Here is a 23,300-nt window from a genome sequence, read left to right as displayed (position 1 = left end):
TCGGGTGCTATTCAGGGATCCGACCCTACTCCCCAGGTCTCCCAACACACCGGCCACCAGGTCCAAGGCCTCAGCAGGTGCTATTCAGGACGTCCGTCTCCTCCTGAGACCGACCAACACTCACACCTCACCAGGTCCAAGGTCGCAGCACGTGCTCCAGGGATCCAATCCTTCTAGCAGAATCTCCCAACACTGACCCTCCAGGACCTTGCACCCTGAACCACTCAGATACACACTCTCTCCCCCATGTGACCAGACCTCAGGCACCTTATATGGTCCATAACCACACCCAGAGGTGAGGTATGGATCACATGGTTATGACCTCACTAAAGGTCCTATTTCACACAGCCACACACACACAGGGTTTATCCTAGGCATTCAGACACACGCCAATGGGTGGATTTGTAGGTGACTGATCCCACCCATCTCACCAAGCCACCTGGAAGCTTTTCCCTGATGCATAGTAACAAACACTCAGCATTACCTCTGCTGATTACCACATATTTCAGCTTCCATCCCAGGGCCACCCACCCTGGGATACATAACAGTCATTTACCATCCTGCCGTTCATGCTTTCTCCATCACAATAATGCAGATGCCTGTGTGCATGACCCAGACAGTGCCCCCTAGCTATCACAGCAGTCACTGCATCACATTACCTAGAGCACCGCTTCCAGAGCTCATTCCCCACTTTTTCCCTTTCCTCTACACTACACATCTGAATACAGACGTGCACCCAGCATTAATATATAATTAGTTATTATGCAATCCACCATTCCAAATATAAATTATAACCCACCACTGTGCCCCCACCAACTATAAATAGCCATTTTCCCACCTAACAAAAATATACATCAATTAGCCCATGTACTCTTTCCCCCAATTCATTACCAGTCACTGCATCCTCAAAGCCCCCCACTATGTGCCTCCAACTCCCCCTATTCATTAAATTTACATGCCCCTTCCACCCCAATTCATTGTCATGTCTTCTCTATCCCACTCCCATCCTCTATTCATTATCAACTGCTATCCCCCCACATTCAATACATCATTTACTCCCACCACCCTCAAAATTCATCCTTATTTGCTTTCCCCATCCCCCACCTTCAATTCAAATGCAGCCCCTCCTCACTTCATCATTTGCTGTCCTCCTTCCCCCTCTGTTCATCATTTGTAGAACCCCTTCCCCCTTACTTCATAATTCGCAGTCCCCATCCCCCTCACTTCATCATTTGCAGTCCCCCATTCTCCCCCCACTTCATTATGTGCAGTCCCCTTCTGAATCATAGAATCGTAGAGTTGGAAGGGACCTCCTGGGCCATCTGGTCCAACCCCCTGCTCAAAGCAGGATTCGCTAAATCATCCCAGTCAGATGTCTGTCCAGCCTCTGTTTGAAGACTTCCATTGAAGGAGAACTCACCACCTCTCGTGGCAGCCTGTTCCACTCATTGATCACTCTAACTGTCAAAAAGTTTTTTCTAATATCTAATCTGTGTCTCCTCCCATTCATTTTCATCCCATTGCTTCTAGTCTTTCCTTGTGCAAATGAGAATAAAGTTGATCCTTCTACAATGTGACAGCCCTTTAGATATTTGTAGACAGCTATTAAGTCTCCTCTCAGTCTTCTCTTTTGCAAACTAAACAATCCCAAATCCTGCAACCTTTCCTCATAAGACAGGGTTTGCAGACCGGTCACAATTCTGGTTGCTCTTTCCTGAACTTGCTCCAGTTTGTTGATGTCTTTTTTAAAATGTGGTGCCCAAAACTGGACACAATATTCCAGATGAGGTCTGACCAAAGAGGAGTAGAGGGAAATAATGACTTCACGTGATCTAGACTGTATGCTTCTGTTAATACATCCTAGAATTGCATTTGCCTTTTTTGCTGCTGCATCACACTGTTGACTCATATTCAGTCTGTGATATATTAGTATACCCAAGTCTTTTTCACGTGTGCTGTTGCTTAGCCCTTTTCCTCCCATTCTGTATATGCTTTTTTCATTTTTATTGCCCAGATGTAGTACTTTGCATTTTTCCCTGTTCATGTGCAGTCCCCCATCTCCTCCCTCACATCATCATTTGCAGCCCCATTCCATCATCATTTGCAAACTGCAGCCCCTCCATCACTTGCAGCTCCCCCTTATAATTTGCAGCCCCCTTCATCATTTTCAGAATCCCCTCCATTATTTGCAAAACCCCTCCATTATTTGCAACCCACCTTTATCATTTGCAGCACCCCCTCCATCATTTGCAGCACCCCCTCCATTATTTGCAGCCCCCACTCCATCATTTTCAGCACCCACCTCCATCATTGGCAGCCCCCCTCCATCATTGGCAGCCCCCACTCCATCATCTGCAACACCCCTCCATCATTTGCAGCCCCTCTTTATCATTTGCAGCACCCCCTCCATCATTTGAAGCCCCTCCATCATTTACAGCACCCCCTCCAAGATTTGCAGCCCCCCACCATCATTTGAGGCATCCCCCTCCATCATTTGCAGTACCCCCTCCATCATTGGCAGCCCCCCTTTCATCATTTGCAGCACCCCCTTCATTATTTGCAGGACCCCCTCCATCATTTGCAGCACCCCCTCCATGATTTGCAGCCACCTCCATGATTTGCAGCACCATGTCCATCATTTGCAGCCCCCCTCCATCATTTTCAGCACCCACCTCCATCATTTGCAGCGCCCCCCCATCATTGGCAGCCACCACACCACCATTTGCAGCATCCCCTCCATCATTTGCAGCACCCTCCTCCATCATTGGCAGCCCCCCTTTCATCATTTGCAGCACCCCCTTCATCATTTGCAGGACCCCCTCCATCATTTGCAGCACCCCCTCCATCATTTGCAGCACCATGTCCATCATTTGCAGCCCCCCTCCATCATTTTCAGCACCCACCTCCATCATTGGCAGCACCCCCTCATCATTGGCAGCCACCACACCCCTCCATAATTTGCAGCCCATCATTATCATTTGTAGCACCCTCTCCATCATTTTCAGCACCCCCTCCATCATTGGCAGCCCTCACTCCATCATTTGCAGCATCCCCATTCATCATTTGCAGCACCCCCTCCATCATTTGCAGTCCCCTTCCATCATTTGCAGCACCCCTTCATCATTTGCAGGACCCCCTCCATCATTTGCAGCACCCCCTCCATCATTTGCAGCCACCTCCATCATTTGCAGCACCATGTCCATCATTTGCAGCCCCTCTCCATCATTTTCAGCACCCACCTCCATCATTTGCAGCACCCCCCATCATTGGCAGCCACCACGCCACCATTTGCAGCATCCCCTCCATCAAATGCAGCACCCTCCTCCATCATTTGGAGCCCCTTCTCCATCATTTGCAGCACCCCCTTCATCATTTGCAGGACCCCCTCCATCATTTGCAGCACCCCCTCCATCATTTGCAGCACCATGTCCATCATTTGCAGCCCCCCTCCATCATTTTCAGCACCCACCTCCATCATTTGCAGCACCCCCCCATCATTGGCAGCCACCGCGCCACCATTTGCAGCATCCCCTCCATCATATGCAGCACCCTCCTCCATCATTTGGAGCCCCTTCTTCATCATTTGCAGCACCCCCTTCATCATTTGCAGGACCCCCTCCATCATTTGCAGCACCCCCTCCATCATTTGCAGCACCATGTCCATCATTTGCAGCACCCCTCCATCATTTTCAGCACCCACCTCCATCATTTGCAGCGCCCCCCCCATCATTGGCAGCCACCATGCCACCATTTGCAGCATCCCCTCCATCATTTGCAGCACCCTCCTCCATCATTGGCAGCCCCCCTTTCATCATTTGCAGCACCCCTTCATCATTTGCAGGACCCCCTCCATCATTTGCAGCACCCCCTCCATCATTTGCAGCACCATGTCCATCATTTGCAGCCCCCCTCCATCATTATCAGCACCCACCTCCATCATTGGCAGCACCCCCCATCATTGGCAGCCACCACACCCCTCCATAATTTGCAGCCCATCATTATCATTTGCAGCATCCCCATTCATCATTTGCAGCACCCCTTCATCATTTGCAGTCCCCTTCCATCATTTGCAGCACCCCTTCATCATTTGCAGGACCCCCTCCATCATTTGCAGCACCCCCTCCATCATTTGCAGCCACCTCCATCATTTGCAGCACCATGTCCATCATTTGCAGCCCCCCTCCATCATTTTCAGCACCCACCTCCATCATTTGCAGCACCCCCCCATCATTGGCAGCCACCACGCCACCATTTGCAGCATCCCCTCCATCATATGCAGCACCCTCCTCCATCATTTGGAGCCCCTTCTCCATCATTTGCAGCACCTCCTTCATCATTTGCAAGACCCCCTCCATCATTTGCAGCACCCCCTCCATCATTTGGAGCACCATGTCCATCATTTGCAGCCCCCCTCCATCATTTTCAGCACCCACCTCCATCATTGGCAGCACCCCCCCATCATTGGCAGCCACCACGCCCTCCATAATTTGCAGCCCATCATTATCATTTGCAGCACCCTCTCCATCATTTTCAGCACCCCCTCCATCATTGGCAGCCCTCACTCCATCATTTGCAGCATCCCCATTCATCATTTGCAGCACCCCCTCCATCATTTGCAGTCCCCTTCCATCATTTGCAGCACCCCTTCATCATTTACAGGACCCCCTCCATCATTTGCAGCACCCCCTCCATCATTTGCAGTCCCCTTCCATCATTTGCAGCACCCCTTCATCATTTACAGGACCCCCTCCATCATTTGCAGCACCCCTCCATCATTTGCATCCACCTCCATGATTTGCAGCACCATGTCCATCATTTGCAGCACCCCTCCATCATTTTCAGCACCCACCTCCATCATTTGCAGCACCCCCCCATCATTGGCAGCCACCACGCCACCATTTGCAGCATCCCCTCCATCATATGCAGCACCCTCCTCCATCATTTGGAGCCCCTTCTCCATCATTGGCAGCCCCCCTTTCATCATTTGCAGCCCCCTTTCATCATTTGCAGACCCCCTCCATCATTTGCAGAACCCCTCCATAATTTGCAGCCCATCATTATCATTTGCAGTACCCTCTCCATCATTTTCAGCACCCCCTCCATCACTGGCAGCCCTCACTCCATCATTTGCAGCATCCCCATTCATCATTTGCAGCACCCTCTCCATCATTTGCAGTCCCCTTCCATCATTTGCAGCACCCCCTTCCATCATTTGCAGCACCCCTCCATCATTTGCAGCACCCCCCTCCATCAATTGCAGCCCCTCCTCCATCATTTGCAGCACCCCTCCATCATTTGCAGCCCTCCTCCATCATTTGCAGCACCCCTTCATCATTTTCAGCACCCCCTAAATCATTTTCAGCACCTCCCTCCATCATTTGCAGCCCCCTCCATCATTTGTAGCATCCCTCCATCATTTGTAGCACCCCTCACCCATTTAATTCATTTTATAAAGAAAAAAAAAACATTTTTTATACTTACCTTACAAGCGATCCCCAGCAAGAGCAGCTCCTCTTCTTGTCACAGTCGATGCTATACCTGGAAGAAGCCCATACATTCTATCATTTTCAGTAGTTATTCAGCTAGAATGTATGGGCTGCTGACAGGACCTGGAAGGAACCCATACAGTCTAGAGCATTCACTACTGAAACAGCTAGAATGTAGTCAGGGCCTTGTGGAAGCCCGTACATTCTAGCTACAACCGAGCAGGAGCTGTGCAGCCGTCAAGGTAAGAAGGACGTGCATAGCTGAGAAAGCTCCAGGGCCCCGGCGCCGACGTGTGCGCCACAGGCTCGCAGGGCACAGCAACATATTAGTGCACAATGGGGCCCCAACCCAACCCAATGAGCAGAAGCACAAGAGGTGGGGTCCTGCGGGCCCCCCTATATGCCACTGGTCATCGGGCCCCATACAGCAGTAAGGGCAGTAATGCCCTGATAGCGGCCCTGACAGTAAATACAAATAGAATAGGTAGATACATAGATGTCTGTGACAAATACAATTATTGCAGTGTGTGCAGCTTACTGTACATGTATTTAACTAATAAAATATTATTTTATGGAAAAATGGTGTGTGTTCCTGCGCAATTTTCATAACCAGCAGAGGGAAAGCTGACGGCTGGGGGCCGATGTTTATAGCCTGTGAAGGGGGTAATACCCATGGAGCTTCCCAAGCTATTAATATCAGCTCACAGCTGTATAATTAGCCTGTAGGCTCCTGCAGTGATTTCTATTTATCTTTCTATGTATTATTTATGTATATATATATATATATATATTGTGGTGCAGTGACCGCTGTGTCCGCTAGGGGGCGCTGTGTGGGTGTCCCAGGACAGCCGTATAAACATTTCCATTGCCCTGATAGGTGTAGGATACTGAAAGATCATAATGATCAGCAGTGGTACTGCTGACTAGTGCGTTCTGTTACAATGTGTCAGGGAAGCCTGTGTGTGGTTGTCTGCAATAGGACCTTGGGTGAGGTCATAGCCATGTGATCACCTGTGGGTGTGGTTATGGACCATATAAGGTACCTGAGGTCTGGTCACATGTGGGTGAATGCAGGGACCCGATTGGTCCAGAGAGGAAGGTCCCGCTGACATAGGGCTTCCTGCCTGACAGCACATGTGGACGCTGAGTCTAATGGCGGTGTGTGCCTGTTAGTTCCCTGGAGGGAATAAACGTGCAGTATGGTGAAACAGCACGAGGCAACCCTGACGTGGGTAAGGCAACTTGGTGGCTAGAAAGTCTGCGCATTGAACAGTGCATAATTTGTGTGATGCAAGGATAACAGAGCTGAACTCTGTAATGGACGCAGTGCTGGCTGTATGCTATTTTCTGTTGCTGTGACGGTTTATGAAGCTGAAATAAACCGCATGGATTATACTGCTTTATGAAAACCCGTGCTGGATGTGACTTATTCGCTGCCAAGCGAGTGTCCCCCAACCCTGAAGGACAGCGCTACCTCACAAAATATATAATATATATACAGTTAGGTCCATATATATTTGGACAGAGACAACATTTTTCTACTTTTGGCTCTAGACATTACCACAATGAATTTTAAACAAAACAATTCAGATGCAGTTGAAGTTCAGACTTTCAGCTTTCATTTGAGGATATCCACATTAAAATTGGATGAAGGTTTTAGGAGTTTCAGCTCCTTAACATGTGCCACCCTGTTTTTAAAGGGACCAAAAGTAATTGGACAGATTAAATAATTGTAAATAAAATGTTAATTTCTAGTACTTGGTTGAAAACCCTTTGTTGGCAATGACTGCCTGAAGTCTTGAACTCATGGACATCACCAGACGCTGTTTCCTCCTTTTTGATGCTCTGCCAGGCCTTCACTGCGGTGGTTTTCAGTTGCTGTTTGTTTGTGGGCCTTTCTGTCTGAAGTTTAGTCTTTAACAAGTGAAATGCATGCTCAATTGGGTTGAGATCAGGTGACTGACTTGGCCATTCAAGAATATTCCACTTCTTTGCTTTAATAAACTCCTGGGTTGCTTTGGCTTTATGTTTGGGTCATTGTCCATCTGTAGTATGAAACGACGACCTATCAGTTTGGCTGCATTTGGCTGGATCTGAGCACATAGTATGGCTCTGAATACCTCAGAATTCATTCGGCTGCTTCTGTCCTGTGTCACATCATCAATAAACACTAGTGACCCAGTGCCACTGGCAGCCATGCATGCCCAAGCCATCACACTGCCTCCGCCGTGTTTTACAGATGATGTGGTATGCTTTGGATCATGAGCTGTACCACGCCTTCGCCATACTTTTCTCTTTCCATCATTCTGGTAGAGGTTGTTCTTGGTTTCATCTGTCCAAAGAATGTTCTTCCAGAACTGTGCTGGCTTTTTTAGATGTTTTTTTTAGCAAAGCCCAGTCTAGCCTTTTTATTCTTGATGCTTATGAGTGGCTGGCATTCTTCTCGTTATGGTAGATTTGGATATTGATACGCCTACCTCCTGGAGAGTGTTGTTCACTTGGTTGGCTGTTGTGAAGGGGTTTCTCTTCACCATGGAGTTTATTCTGCCATCATCCACCACTGTTGTCTTCTGTGGGCGCCCAGATCTTTTTGCATTGATGAGTTCACCAGTGCTTTCTTTCTTTGTCAGGATGTACCAAACTGTAGATTTTGCCACTCCTAATGTTGTAGCAATTTCTCAGATGGGTTTTTACTGTTTTTGCAGCTTAAGGATAGCTTGTTTCACCTGCATGGAGAGCTCCTTTGACCGCATGTTTCCTTCACAGCAAAACCTTCCAAATGCAAGCACCACACCTCAGATCAACTCCAGGCCTTTTATCTGCTTAATTGAGAATGACATAATGAAGGGATTGCCCGCACCTGTCCATGAAATAGCCTTGGAGTCAATTGTCCAATTACTTTTGGTCCCTTTAAAAACAGGGTGGCACATGTTAAGGAGCTGAAACTCCTAAACCCTTCATCCAATTTTAATGTGGATACCCTCAAATGAAAGCTGAAAGTCTGACCTTCAACTGCATCTGAATTTTTGTGTTTAAAATTCATTGTGGTAATGTCTAGAACCAAAATTAGAAAAATGTTGTCTCTGTCCAAATATATAAAATATATATGGACCTAACTGTATATATATACATATATATATATGTGTGTGTGTGTGTGTGTGTGTTTTGACGAATATTTCGTTTGTAAACGATGTGTAAATGACAGAGAATTGCTGTATGTAAAAGCTCATGTTAAAATCGCATTGCAATCGGATAGCAATCGCACTTCATTCGGATGTAAATCGGATGCTAGGTGTGAGAAATCGGATTGTATTTGCATGACACTCGCACGATACTTGCATTACACTTCTGCGACTCTCGGCAGGGAGACTCGGACCGATTTTTCATACGCTTAGGGCTCATACTCACTTGTGAGAAAAACGGACGAGTGCAATCCGATAAAAAATCGTCTTGCATTCAGACCAATGTTATTCAATAGGTGACATCTCATCTGCGATTTTTTTTCTCAGCTGAAATCGGACTGGGAAAAAAATTGCAGCATGCTGGTTATTGTGCGAGAAAAAAATCGCACAGCACTTGCACCATGCGAGTGCTGTCCGATTTTTACGCTCCGGTGTCCTTTGAAAAGCCGGCAATTCATGTCCGACTACTGTAAAATCACACTGACAGATCACAAAACAATAGATACATAGACATAGAATATATATATACAGTATATACACTGCTCAAAAAAATAAAGGGAACACTTAACCCCTTAAAGACCGCCGATACGCCTTTTAACGGCGGTAATTAAGGGTACTTAAACCACAGCGCTGTTAATTAACGGCGCTGTGGAAAAAGTGTATGGCGCCCACCAGAGTCGGATTTTCTCCGGAGTCTCGGCTGCCAGGGGTAGCCGAGACCCCAGAGAACATGATTCAGGTCGGTTTTTACCGACGCCGCTTTTGCGATCACCGTTATTAACCGTATAACGGCGACCACAAAAAAAGTAGAAATTTTGCATTTACTTTCTCTCTCCTCTGATGTGATCGCACATCAGAGGAGAGAGAAATAGGGTCCCTCTTGCATCCTCCGATGGGCGCTGCCATCTTCTTCCGGGAAGAAAATGGAGGGCGCATGCACAGAGCGCCCGCCGAGATCTGCTGGCCCCCGGCAGATTCCATTCATGGTACATTTTCATCACCGTGATAAACCCTATCACAGTGATCAAAATAAAAAAAAGTAAATAAACCCCCCTTTTATCCCCCCCCTTTGGCTGGTTTCACACTAGCGTTTTTTAGCGCTGCGCCTTGTGCGCATGTGCATTGCTCCCCTATATTTAACATGTTCGCGCATGGTTTAGCGCATGTAAGCGTTCATCAGCGATTTTCATGCGCTGCGTTTTTTCCAGGTGTGCGCCCAGACGCGCCAGACGCTACATGTTGCATTTTTTGTTCCACCCATCAGCCAAGAAAATGCGCATGCGCACGTGTGCGCACTAAATGCGCAAAAAACTAACATTACAGTCTATTGGTGCGCTGACGAGCGCATGGCTCAGCGCACGTCAGCGCTTATGAGCGCTTATCACAACATGCTTTTTTTGAGTAAACAATGTCTAGACACTGGTTGAAACCATCCCCTACACAAGCAACATTGTTTGGGATGAGTTTAGATAAAGAAGGTGTCTGCCTGCACTGTACTACAACTCTACAGACAGCCTGGAGAGCAGACAGACAGCAAAACCACAAAAAATTTTGGCGCTTCAGCAGCAAGAATGTGAGTATGCCTGTATTGTCAAGTTTATTATGTACTAATGGTTTGTATTTATTTTACATGCAGTATGTCTTCTTCTGGATCCAATTATTCCCCATCCCAGTAGGAAGTGGCCCAAGCAGAGCGTGAGGTGATTTTTTTTGTGCCTTTGGGTAAGTATAGCTGCTGCCTATACAAATGTCTAATAATTTTTATTCTTTTTTTCAGACATCATCATCGGACCCGTGTAGTGACACCGAACAGCGTAAGCAGCAAAGCCAAGTCCCGTCGGTGACACGTAATGTAAGTCATAATTTTGAATGTAAATTTTTTTGTTTGTTTGTTTGATCTTCTATCGTTCTTCTTTCCTTTTTTTTTTTAACTTTTTCATTCACACAAAGATTCTAATGTTTGATTTTTTTTTCTAGGTTCCACAAGGGGATGAAGATGTCTACCTGGATAATGAACACCTGATACAACTTGTCCAGGAGCGTGTCCCGTTGTGGGACAGCCGTGACCAGCTGCACAAGGACAGTGTGGTGACCCGGAGGCTATGGAATGAGGTGGCCTCAGCGTTGTTGGATGGCTGGGACAGCACCCCTGCAACCTCCAAAAAGGCGTTTCGTAAGTGTTTCCCTGCTCTGTGATGCCGCAGTGACTATTGACCTTGACACTGTTGTGTTTACTGATAGATATATTCTATCAGTAAACACAACAGTAATATCAGGATCAACAGTCACTGCTTTGGGTATTGTATTGCTGAATTGTACTGCATTGACTATTTTTACTGATGGCACAGTTGTGTTCACTCATAGATATATTCTATGTGGAAACTCAACCGTAATATCAGGATCAACAGTCACTGTTTTGGGTATTGTATTGCTGTTTTTGCTGCATTGACTGTTTTTACTGATGGCACAGTTGTGTTTACTCATAGAATATATCTTGCATCCTAGTCATAAATTATTTTTTTTTGTTCCAACAGTGAACAAAGTCAGAACACTGTGGCACTCGATGAAGGACCGCTTCAACACTGATGTTCGTGCTGAGGGACAGGTTCGCAGTGGTTCAGCGGCAAGGACCAGAACCAAACACCGGTACCAACGCAATTTGGAGTTCCTAAGACCGGTCCTTGCCACCAGGGCGTAAGTTTTTTTTTTTTTTTGTTTTTTTTTGTGGTTTTAAAAATAAATGCTTTTCTAGTCCACAGCTGATGCTTCTTGTAAATGCATGACAGTAATATTTTTCTCTTCTTTCCACAGCACCTGCAGCAGTACCCTGCAACCTGTCCCTGGAGCGGTCCTTCATCGGACGTCCTCTGACCCGTCCCAGCCATCCGACAGCCAGGAAGCACCTTGCAGGTCAGCAACACGGACAGCTGGTGACCAGGAAGCTGGTCAATCAGGTGTTCCCCTGTCCCAGGTCTCTGCCACTGGTTTTGCGGGCACTACCCGCCAGCGGCAGAGGGCCTTGGACAGGCCTGTCTTGCCCGAGTTCATGCACTTGAGCGAGGCCTTTCATGCCAGCCTCAAGTCGCTGTCAGACTGAGTTGAAAGCGGTTTTTCACTAATGGAAAGAGGTTTTAACCAAATGGAACACCGCTTCAACTCTGTCGAACAGCGCCTTGACCGTCTGGAGGCCGACCTCAACAGACCAGCGCACCATTTCTGTAGTAAAATCGAACGGGGCATGGCGGAACACCTTAGTCCTGAGCAACAGCTGAGTGTGTTGCAGGCCTGCAACACTGCTTACTTGCAAGCTATGCAGCAGAATCGGTACGTGCAGCAGTCAGCGGTGTCATTCCCACCTGTGCCATCACTGACTCGCTCCACAACAGTACCGACTTCTGCTGCATACCACTGCATGGCCACCTCTATGCAAAGCCTTGATAGCCACCATTATAGCACCACAAGTCTGAGTGCTGCTGGTCACCTCACCACCATGGCAAGCGCTGCTACTCTCTGGAGAACCACCACCACCCACACGCCTGCTTCGAGCACTGCCACTGTGACCACTACTCCAACATGGAACAGCCCTGCCGCCACCCCTCCTACATGTTGTAGCCCTGCCTCCACCGCTCCAAAAACATGGACCAGCACTGCCACCACCAGTCTTCCTGCAATGACGAGCACTTCCACCACCACCACTGCGCAGAAGCCGCCGCAGCAACAGCAGCCACAACAGCAGCAGCCGCAGCTAACGGGGGACCCCCAATTCCATATTTGCTCAAAGTTCTATGCGTGCACAAGACTCAAGGCGGGCATTGGGCACAAGAAGGTCCAGGCAGGCTATTTAAGGAGTCAAAAAAAAAAGGCCTAAAAATTTGACAGTACCTCCCCCCTCTCCTCCTAATTTGTCTACCCCCATTTCCATCAGTGACCTCTCTTCCCCCACAGCTTTTGTCACCCCTTCTCCTAGAACACTTTCGTCCACTATAAGTCGTTCCTCGTCACTGCACACCGCAAACGTGATACGTAGTTCCCCCAAACGAGGGGGAAAAAAAAAAATTATTTTGTTTAAAATAAACTTGCAGTTATGGTTTACCATAATAATGTTTTGTTAATGTCTTTGTCGCCGCCTCCACACACTGCGCCATACACACACTGCACCGTACACTTTGTTTGTTTGCCCACTCATATCTCCACTACTGACACATGTTTTTTGTGTGTTTCAAGGAGATATGTGTTGTCAACCAAACAAATATGACTTGTATTTTCACCACCAGTCTCTTCAGTTTGCCCAAATTGCACAGACTTAATAAAGGATGGTGTTGAGTGCAAGGCATATCTATTGTCACCTTGGCAGGTATCATAAAAACTTAATTGAGGATGGTCTTTTTTTACCATCTTCCTTTTTGTGAGACCAGCCCGGGGAATTCTAGATATACCTTGTAAATATCCACATCCTCTATTCAGTGTGTGTTGAATTAACTGAGGAAATTATGGTTAAAAAACATGTCATATGTACAATACCCAGTCCTAGTATCACAACTATATATCAACACTGGGCTGGTGAATACACATATGATTTCTAACCTGCAGCGTTGCTTCAGTCTGAACATATTTCATGCAGACCGTAGCGATGCTGCAGTTTAACTCATATGTGTATTTACCTGGCCAGATGTGAAAACATTCTGAAGTCAGGAGGCGTTATTTTGGGGGTCCTCACTTCATCATGACACTAGGCCTTGGGGATTGTTGTATAAACTTTATTATCTGTCCGGTCTCAGTTCAAACTCAAGCCACAGTGGTGATCCAAAAAATAATGAGTCACATGGTCAAGTGTCCCATAAAGAACGACGGTTGTGAGTGCTTACCCAAATCACAATTTTTTACTTTAGATCATGTGACACAAATATTATTTGTATTATCCACTGTCGCTAAAAATTGAACAGAAACTTTACAGTTGATAAAGGGTATACAAATTGGGTGTATGTATAGTCACCTAGTCAAGAGTGCTAGTAAATTCATGATGCACAAAACACAGTGTAACAACCCTGCTGGCATCACTGCATGGCCTCCCATCCCCCGCACACCAACTTACTTTCTGCTTCAAGCCATGCTGTGAAATCTGTCTGTTGCCAGTCCTGTGCTCTGTGCTTCTGCTCTCCATGTTTCCTGACTGTGTGTATAGGGGGGCGGCGCCAGAACTCTCTGGTTCTTATGCAGTCAGGGTGCACCTGCCTAATCTGTCCCTGACCAATCACCTAGAGCCCTTGACTATTTAGTTTCGCCAAACCCACTGAAACATGGCCTGTGCAATGTCTAATCTCAGTTAGTATCTTGCTGCTGAGAAAGCCAGGCCCTGTTCTGTGTATTTCCTTCTTCTCTGGAGGAATACTTCTTTTCTTGCCTTGTACCTTGTCTGCCTGCCAGGAGGCTGAATATCCTGGCCCTTGAGTCTTGGTTCCAGTACCCTGTCTGTACTCTGTCCTACCTTAATCTCCCTTTCTCCTTGTCCGTGGCTTCCTTCCCTGCTGTGTCTTTCCTTGTGTCCTCCCTATCTGTTCATCTGCACCCTTGCAGCTCTGTCTGTGAATCTGCACCCTTGCAGCTCTATCTGTTCATCTGCACCCTTGCAGCTCTGTCTGTGAATCTGCACCCTTGCAGCTCTATCTGTGCTCGGCTCCCTAGCCGCTCTGCCTGCTCGTCTCCCTAGCCGCTCTGCCTGCTCGGCTCCCTAGCCGCTCTGCCTGCTCGGCTCCCTAGCCGCTCTGCCTGCTTGGCTCCCTAGCCGCTCTGCCTGCCCGGCTCCCTTGGAGCCCAGCCTACTCCGCACTCCAGCGGCTCTGCCTACTCCGCACTCCTGCGGCTCTGCCTACTCCGCACTCCTGCGGCTCTGCCTACCTGCACCTCCTGTGTGAACAGGTCCAAACCTGTTCTCTCATATACCACTCCTGCTTGCCCTGTGTCTCAAGTCGTCACCTACCTGCTCTGTGTCTCCAAGCCGTGCCCGCTTGCCCAGTGTCTCCAAGCCGTGCCCGCTTGCCCAGTGTCTCCAAGCCGTGTCTCCAAGGAATTAGGGTGAGGGTTGGAATTAGAGATAGGAGTGTGTTGGGGTTAGGTTTGTGGTTAAGGTTGGGAATAGGGTTAGGGTTGTGGTTAGGGTAATGGTTAGGGTTGGGATTAGGGTTAGGGGTGTGTTGGGGTTAGGGTTGTGGTTAGGGTTATGGTTAGGGTTGGGATTAGGGTTAGGGGTGTGTTGGGGTTAGGTTTGTGGTTAGAGTTAGGGTTGGGATTAGAGTTATGGGTGTGTTGGGGTTAGAGTTGAGTTAGAATTGAGGGGTTTCCACTATTTAGGCACATCAGGGGGTCTCCAAACGCGACATGGCGCCACCATTGTTTCCAGCCAATTTTGCGTTAAAAAAGTCAAACGGTGCTCCCTCCCTTCCAAGCCCCGACGTGTGCCCAAACAGTGGTTTACCCCAACATATGGGGCGTCCGCGTACTCAGAACAAAATGCACACCAACTTTGGGGGTCTAATTTCTACTGCTACCCTTGGGAAAATAAAGAATTGGGGGCTAAAAAATCATTTTTGTGGAAAAAAATGATTTTTTATTTTCACGGCTCTGCGTTATAAACTTCTGTAAAGCCCTTAGGGGTTCAAAGTGCTCACCACACATCTAGATAAGCTCCGTAGGGGGTCTAGTTTCCAAAATGGGGTAACTTTTGGGGGGTTTCTACGGTTTAGGCACAGCAGGGGCTCTGCAAATGCAACATGATGCCCACAGACCATTCCATCAAAGTCTGCATTCCAAAATGACACTCCTTCCTTTCCGAGCTCTGCCATGCGCCCAAACAGTAGTTCCTCCCCACATATGGGGTATGAGCATACTCAGGACAAACTGCACAACAACTTTTGTGGTCCAATTTCTCCTGATACCCTTGTGAAAATAAAAAAAAGCGGGTTAAAAAAAATCATTTTTGAGGAAAAAAAATGATTTTTTTATTTCCATGGCTCGGCGTCATAAACTTCTGTGAAGCCCTTGGGGGGTTCAAAGTGCTTACCACTCACCTAGATAAGCTCATTAGGGGGTATACTTTCAAAAATGCTGTCACTTGTTGGGGTTTTCCACCGTTTTGGCACATCAGGGCCTCTCCAAACACGACATCGCGTCCATTCTCAATTCCAGCCAATTCTGCATTGAAAAAGTCAAACGGCGCTCCTTCCGTTCTGAGCTCTGCTGTGTGCCCAAACTGTAGATTACCCCCACATATAGGGTATCAGCATACTCAGGACAAATTGCACAACTTTGAGGGTCAAATTTCTCTTGTTACTCTTGTGAAAATAAAAATTTTGGGGTGAAAATATTATTATTATGGAAAAAATATGATTTTTTATTTTCACGACTCTACGTTATAAACTTCTATAAAGCACTTGGAGGTTCAAAGTGCCCACCACACATCTAACTAAGTTCCTTAAGGGGTCTAGTTTCCAAAATGGTGTCACTTGTTGGGGGTTCCCACTGTTTAGGCACATATGGCTCTGCTTCCACTCTCCCTCCCCTCTATATGTGGCTCCGCTCCCACTCTCCCTCCCTTGTATATGTGGCTCCGCTCCCACTCTCCCTCCCCTGTATATATGGCTCTACTTCCACTCTCCTTCCCTTGTATATATGGCCTGCTTCCACTCTCCCTCCCTTGTATATGTGGCTCCGCTCCCACTCTCCCTCCCCTGTATATATGGCTCTGCTTCCACTCTCCCTCCCTTGTATATATGGTTCCGCTCCCACTCTCCCTCCCTTGTATATGTGGCTCCGCTCCCACTCTCCCTCCCTTGTATATATGGCTCTGCTTCCACTCTCCCTCCCTTGTATATATGGCTCCGCTCCCACTCTCCCTCCCTTGTATATATGACTCTGCTTCCACTCTCCCTCCCTTGTATATGTGGCTCTGCTCCCACTCTCCCTCCCCTGTATATATGGCTCTGCTTCCACTCTCCCTCCCTTGTATATATGGCTCCGCTCCCACTCTCCCTCCCTTGTATATGTGGCTCCGCTCCCACTCTCCCTCCCTTGTATATATGGCTCTGCTTCCACTCTCCCTCCCTTGTATATATGGCTCCGCTCCCACTTTCCCTCCCTTGTATATGTGGCACTGCTCTCACTCTCCCTCCCTTGTATATATGGCTCCGCTCCCACTTTCCCTCCCTTGTATATGTGGCACTGCTCTCACTCTCCCTCCCTTGTATATATGGCTCCGCTCCCACTCTCCCTCCCTTGTATATATGGCTCTGCTCCCACCCTCCCTCCCTTGTATATGTGGCTCTTCTTCCACTCTCCCTCCCTTGTATATGTGGCTCTGCTCTCACTCTCCCTCCCTTGTATATATGGCTCCGCTCCCACTCTCCCTCCCTTGTATATATGGCTCTGCTCCCACCCTCCCTCCCTTGTATATGTGGCTCTGCTCTCACTCTCCCTCCCTTGTATATATGGCTCCGCTCCCACTCTCCCTCCCTTGTATATATGGCTCTGCTCCCACCCTCCCTCGTATATGTGGCTCTGCTCCCACCCTCCCTCCCTTGAATATGTGGCTCTGCTCCCACCCTCCCTCCCTTGTATATCCGGCTCCGCTCCCACTCTCCCTCCCTTGTATATATGGCCTGCTTCCACTCTCCCTCCCTTGTACATGTGGCTCCGCTCCCACTCTCCCTCCCCTGTATATATGGCTCTGCTTCCATTCTCCCTCCCTTGTATATATGGCTCCGCTCCCACTCTCCCTCCCTTGTATATGTGGCTCCGCTCCCACTCTCCCTCCCTTGTATATATGGCTCTGCTTCCACTCTCCCTCCCTTGTATATATGGCTCCGCTCCCACTCTCCCTCCCCTGTATATATGGCTCTGCTTCCACTCTCCCTCCCTTGTATATATGGCTCCGCTCCCACTCTCCCTCCCTTGTATATGTGGCTCCGCTCCCACTCTCCCTCCCTTGTATATATGGCTCTGCTTCCACTCTCCCTCCCTTGTATATATGGCTCCGCTCCCACTCTCCCTCCCTTGTATATGTGGCTCTGCTCTCACTCTCCCTCCCTTGTATATATGGCTCCGCTCCCACTCTCCCTCCCTTGTATATATGGCTCTGCTTCCACTCTCCCTCCTTTGTATATATGGCTCCGCTCCCACTCTCCCTCCCTTGTATATGTGGCTCTGCTCTCACTCTCCCTCCCTTGTATATATGGCTCTGCTCCCACCCTCCCTCCCTTGTATATGTGGCTCCGCTCTCACTCTCTCTCCCTTGTATATATGGCTCTGCTTCCACTCTCCCTCCCTTGTATATGTGGCTCTGCTCTCACTCTCCCTCCCTTGTATATATGGCTCTGCTTCCACTCTCCCTCCCTTGTATATATGGCTCTGCTTCCACTCTCCCTCCCTTGTATATATGGCTCTGCTTCCACTCTCCCTCCCTTGTATATGTGGCTCCGCTCCCACTCTCCCTCCCTTGTATATGTGGCTCCACTCCCACTCTCCCTCCCTTGTATATATGGCGGCGCTCGGCTCCCCCATCATACTTACCCTCACATCGCTGACCTTCCTTCCCGTCGCTGAACTTCCCTTCCTGCATCTCGCGGCGCTTCAGCTTCTTCCTGTGCGGAGCGGTCACGTGCTACTGCTCATTAAGGTCCATGAGTATGGATGCCACACCTATGGGAGAGGAGTGGCGTCCATATTCATGACCTTAAATGAGCGGTACACCAGACCGCTCAGCGCTGGATAAAGCCGCCGCGGGATGCAGGGTGAGTATCAGCTGCTGCACCGCCGCCGGCTCCCCTTCTGTCCGCGGACCGGCAAGGGCACTGCAACGGCCCGGTGCTGGGCCGCGGACCGGTGGTTGGGGACCCCTGCTCTAGACTACCTCTCAGCCGGCCTGGATCCAGTTGCAAGGGGGGCCCTCCTGCATGAAAACAATATCTGCAGCACACGCCCTCCTGACAAGGCTGCTCTCCACCACTCTTCAGTGCTCCCTGCCGTTACCTGTCTCTACTCCCACTCCCAAGGGGGGATGCGGATACGGACCCTCAGATGAAAAATCTGCAAGATACCGTAGATGGCTACAGTTTTGCAAATGATGAAGGAAGGTTCCACACAGGCTGTGCAGTGACCAGCAATCAAGACATCCTATGGTCCAGAAGTTTGTCAGCTAAGAGCCCAAGAAGCGGAACTGATAGAGCTGACGAAAGGCCTGCCAGATTGCGAAGAAAAAAACTTCCAGGTAGTCGCATGGCATGGCACCCGACTTCGGACCCATTAGGACTGCAGAAACTTCATGACAGGAAGCGGGTCGACCATGAGGCATCATGGAGCCATCAGAGACTTGCTAGACGCTCTTCAACTACTAAAAGTGGTGGCAGTGTTGAAGGTCAAGGCACACGGAAAATTGAGCACAGTAGAGACACGGGGCATCAACATGGCAGACGTGGCAGCCAAAGAAGCAGCCAGAGGAAGACAATATGGAAAATGGGACAGGTTGTAGAGCCGGACAGCTACTACATGACGACTGAAGACAAGAAAACCTGACAAAATGACTTCCCGAAACCTGTACAAGAAGTAGCAGGATCAGACTTGGAAGGAGAAGAAGGAAAGCTGGATGCTGTAGGGCAAAAGCACTGGGCTCCAAGAAACCCGTCTACCTCAAAACGTCTACCTACCTCAAAACGTCTACCTCAAGACAGACCCAGTCTACCTCAAAGTGTGTACCCTACAGTGGTTCAATGGACATATGGCCCCCGCACAGATGAATGACCTGATTAGACTGGACTCCCACCTTAACAGCCAAATTCCTAGCAGCTGTCTGGCCTCCGACGAATTCAACATCGGACAAGCAGGAAAAGCTCACCCACGCCATCCAGCCTGAAGACTTCCCAGTAAGGAACCGGTTGGCGAAGACTACTGCAAAGAAGCTACTCTCAAAAAATAGTGAGCAGATATGGGGGTTCCAGAAGCAATAGCAAGTGATCAGGGACCCACATACACAGCAAACCTGACACAAGAGATCTGATCAGCAGTAGGGTCAGACTTAGGCCTACACACACTACCCACCATCCCGCATCATTGACTAGGTGGGACACTTAAGAGCAGCATGCTAAAAAAAAAAATTTGCCCAAGAGACAGACAAACCCTAGCATTAGACGCTCCCATAGGCTCAGTAAAAGCTGTCACCAATATGAAACTTTATTTGAGTCAGAAACCTATTTTAGGGGTATTCGTTACTTAGCAGTTGACTATGCAAAATGATACTTTGTCTGCATGTGTAATTGAATTTATCAAGAATCTTGCTAATGTCCATTCTCGAGTTTTCCTTCATTGCCAGGTCCAGATTCCGTGCCTGGTATGCACGCCCTGAAGTCAGGAGACTGCTGAGTGTTGGTTGAAAAAGTCCGTAAAGAGAAGCACTCAATCCCAGATCCGATGGCCCTTCTCCAAGTGCTGACGCCACCAACCTGGAAGGAAAACCTCCACCTAGATCCACGTACCACATTGCGGGAAAAGGCCTTCATACCAGAAGATACACTTGAGCTGGAATGATGCTGCGGATGACCTACCTGACTGAATAAATTACCTACCTGGCAGAGAATACACATGCACTGACTGCATAGCCTGCTAAGAGACTTTGATTACATTGCACCAAACCCCCGTTAGGGACAGATCTCCTGACCGCCCATTTGCGAAAGTCTGTACAGAGGAGGATGTATGCGTTAGGCGTATGTCAGTTCACTGGCAGCACAAAAGAGTTGTAGCGCTTTGGGCCAGGAGCAGGATTTTAGGGCAAGTGATATCTAAGGGGGGATTGTTATGGAAATATATATGTATATGTATTTCATCTAGATCTCACTTGCCTGCTATAGGCTATATACTTATGTACTCGCATATACACTCTATATATTCATATATGCGCACTTAGAGATATAATCATAGCTGTCTTGAACTTTGTAACTAGTTACTGGAGCTGACCTAACCCCATGAAGTCTGTCTGGACAATCAACGTGATAGCATTGTCTTGTGACTTGAGAAATATCTAGCATAGGGAATGAGGAAGTAAGGCCAGATGTGCCTGTCGATACCAGAACATGCTGACACTACAGAACAATAGGCCGTAAATTATACTGCTAGAATCAGCTTTTTTGGGTAAACTCTTCCATATATGTTCATGTATTCAAACTGACCAATTAAACTAGAAGTTCAGCCTTTATGTTAATCAGATAACCTCCCTTTCCTACATGTATCCATAAATATAGGCATGCTTAATAAAGCTACAGAGCATTGAAAGAATCGATTGCTGTCTCTGTGTACAGTTCTTTTCTTCCAGTTGAGCACTCAATAAGACTCTGTCTAATTTGGGCAGGCCACAGTACGCACAGGGGTAAATCTACCCATATAAATTTCTACATCAGGTGTCCCAGGATGGGCGTACAGGCATATCCATTGTGGTAATGGGAGTAGGATGCTAAATGACCGTTATGTATCCCAAGGTGGGTGGCCGTGGGATGAAGGCTTGATTATATGCTGATCAGCAGAGGTAATGCTGAGGTTTCTGGTACAATGTGTCAGGGAAGCCATCAGGTGGCTGGTGAGATGGGTGGGACCAGTCACCTACAAACCCACCCAGGGGCGTGTGTCTAACGCCAATAGTAAAGCCTATGTGTGTATGGTTGTGATCCAGTGGGCGTGGCTACGGACCATATAAGGTGACCAGGGTAGGTCACATGAGTGAATGCCTGGACCTGATTGGTCCATATGTAAGTGAAGGGTTGCTGGGCCGGGCTGGGGGGTGGTCCCTCTGTATATCGCGCAGTGACGTACAGACACAAGCTGGAGGCAAGTTTCGGGTGCAACAGGTCCAAGTTTATTCTCTCTCTCGCCGTCCGCCAGGCGGCCTCACAGCACACCACACTTCTCTTCACAGCTCTCCGATTATAGAACACATTGCGACACCGTACTTTCTCCAGGGACGTATATGTACGTACCTTCCCCTTTACACTCTGCGACGCTTCTGACAGCTCCGTCACTGTGGCCGCCGTAGGCCTGTGCACCAACAGTAATTTTACTGGTCAAACGTCGTTCCAAATACGGTGTCCTACACCCGGAGCCTCATCTATACTGCGGTACTTTATGTCAGGACCACCCCCCCTGACTTCCTTTCTCCTCAGTACCCCTGGTTGGGTTTTCCTCACAGTGCAGCAACTGTCACAGTCTGTTCGTCACTTGAGCTCCGCCTGGGGACTGGAACTTTCTGGAACCCTCCTGTCAAATTTATAACTTTCCTGGTTCCCTATAACTCCGCCCCCATGACCAACGGTTTCTTAGCCCTAAGCTGATGTCAAGTCCTATGCTCACACTCCTCCCTGCCCTCTAATGTCAGTTCAAGGTACTGCACGTCACCTACACTTTCCTAGCTGTTTTCCCTTTTTAAATCTGACCAGTCAGTCCGTCCGTCAGGTCACCTTCCCTACATAAGGTCTCGGCGGGCCGACTGCCGGAAGATGTGGCTGCCTTCCTGAACAGCACGTGTGGAGGCTGTGTATAATGGCGGCGTGTGTCTGACAGTTCCAGGAGAGAACAGACGTCTGCAGTGTGAAGCACTAAGAAGGTAACCCGGACAGGGTGAGCTAACTGTGTTTAGGCGAGAGTCTGCGTACCAGACATAACAGCCTGTGTGACCACAGGGTTAACAGAGCGGGGCTCTGTCATGAACGTTATGCTGTTTTGATATGAAAAGCCTGTCGCTGGTTATGGTTTATGCTGTCCAATAAACCACACGGACTGATTTATGTTGAGAAACCCGTGCCGGACCTGATTAATCGGCTGCCTAGCGAGTGTCCCCAACCTGAATAACTAGCGCTACCTTACTATATATATATATACTGTGCAAAAAACACATCCTAGTACATTGTGTTGGTTTAGTGTTCCCTTTATTTTTTTGAGCAGTATACATATAGTGTGTGTGTTTTAGAGAATATTTTGTTTTAAAACAATGTGTAAAAGGACAGAGAACTGCTGTATGTAAAAGCTCATGTTAAAATCGCATTGCATACGGATTACATACGCATGTCATACGGATGTTGCCCTTAGGCCGGGATAACACATGCGAGAAACACGGCCGAGTCTCGCATGATAATACCTGGCACTCAGGAGCAGAGCGTGCCGCTGCATATATTGCTATGCGGCCGCACGCTCTGATCTGGGTGCCGCCAGCAGTGCCGGGTATTAACATGCGAGACTTGGCCGTGTTTTTCGCATGTGTCATCCAGTCCTTAGTGTGACTCTGGCCTAATAGATAAGTTTTGTGACCAGAAATGTCTGCCAACAGGTCTCTCATAAGAAACAAAAGCACTCGGCAAAGATAGCATTCTCGTGTATAGGAGAGAAAGAAAGAGAGCTGCTGGCCAACAGCTGTTTGTACTGGGGACTTATTGATGGTGGCTTCCAGCATTTCATCAGGTAATGAGTTTGTGGTGGCCCCTTTATTGAACACATCTGTAGGATATGATGTGCATATGTGTTTTTATAATACGAGTTCAAAAATCCCTCTGGTCCTTGTGATTTATGAGGTTTTAAAAACTTAATTGCTTGTAAGGTTTCATCTAGC

At 48.2% G+C, this 23,300-nt stretch overlaps 1 protein-coding gene across 1 annotated transcript in view; it reads left to right on the top strand.

The window, feature by feature from the left end:
• The window catches only part of LOC141059025 (uncharacterized), a 169,954-nt gene extending 157,211 nt beyond the window's left edge, over positions 1 to 12,743 (top strand). The window contains exons 3-6 of the mRNA XM_073555231.1: positions 10,446 to 10,520; positions 10,646 to 10,841; positions 11,203 to 11,362; positions 11,480 to 12,743. Of these exons, the coding sequence (XP_073411332.1) occupies positions 10,446 to 10,520; positions 10,646 to 10,841; positions 11,203 to 11,362; positions 11,480 to 11,765 (717 nt within the window). The 3' untranslated portion in view covers positions 11,766 to 12,743. The remainder of the gene's footprint in view (positions 1 to 10,445; positions 10,521 to 10,645; positions 10,842 to 11,202; positions 11,363 to 11,479) is intronic.
• The last annotated feature ends 10,557 nt before the right edge of the window (positions 12,744 to 23,300 follow it).

This window comes from Dendrobates tinctorius, unplaced genomic scaffold, assembly GCF_039654945.1.
Source record: "Dendrobates tinctorius isolate UK_male_01 unplaced genomic scaffold, ASM3965494v1 ptg000223l, whole genome shotgun sequence".
In the NCBI taxonomy this organism is placed as follows: domain Eukaryota; kingdom Metazoa; phylum Chordata; class Amphibia; order Anura; family Dendrobatidae; genus Dendrobates; species Dendrobates tinctorius.
This window is presented reverse-complemented; position numbering and strand designations above follow the sequence as displayed.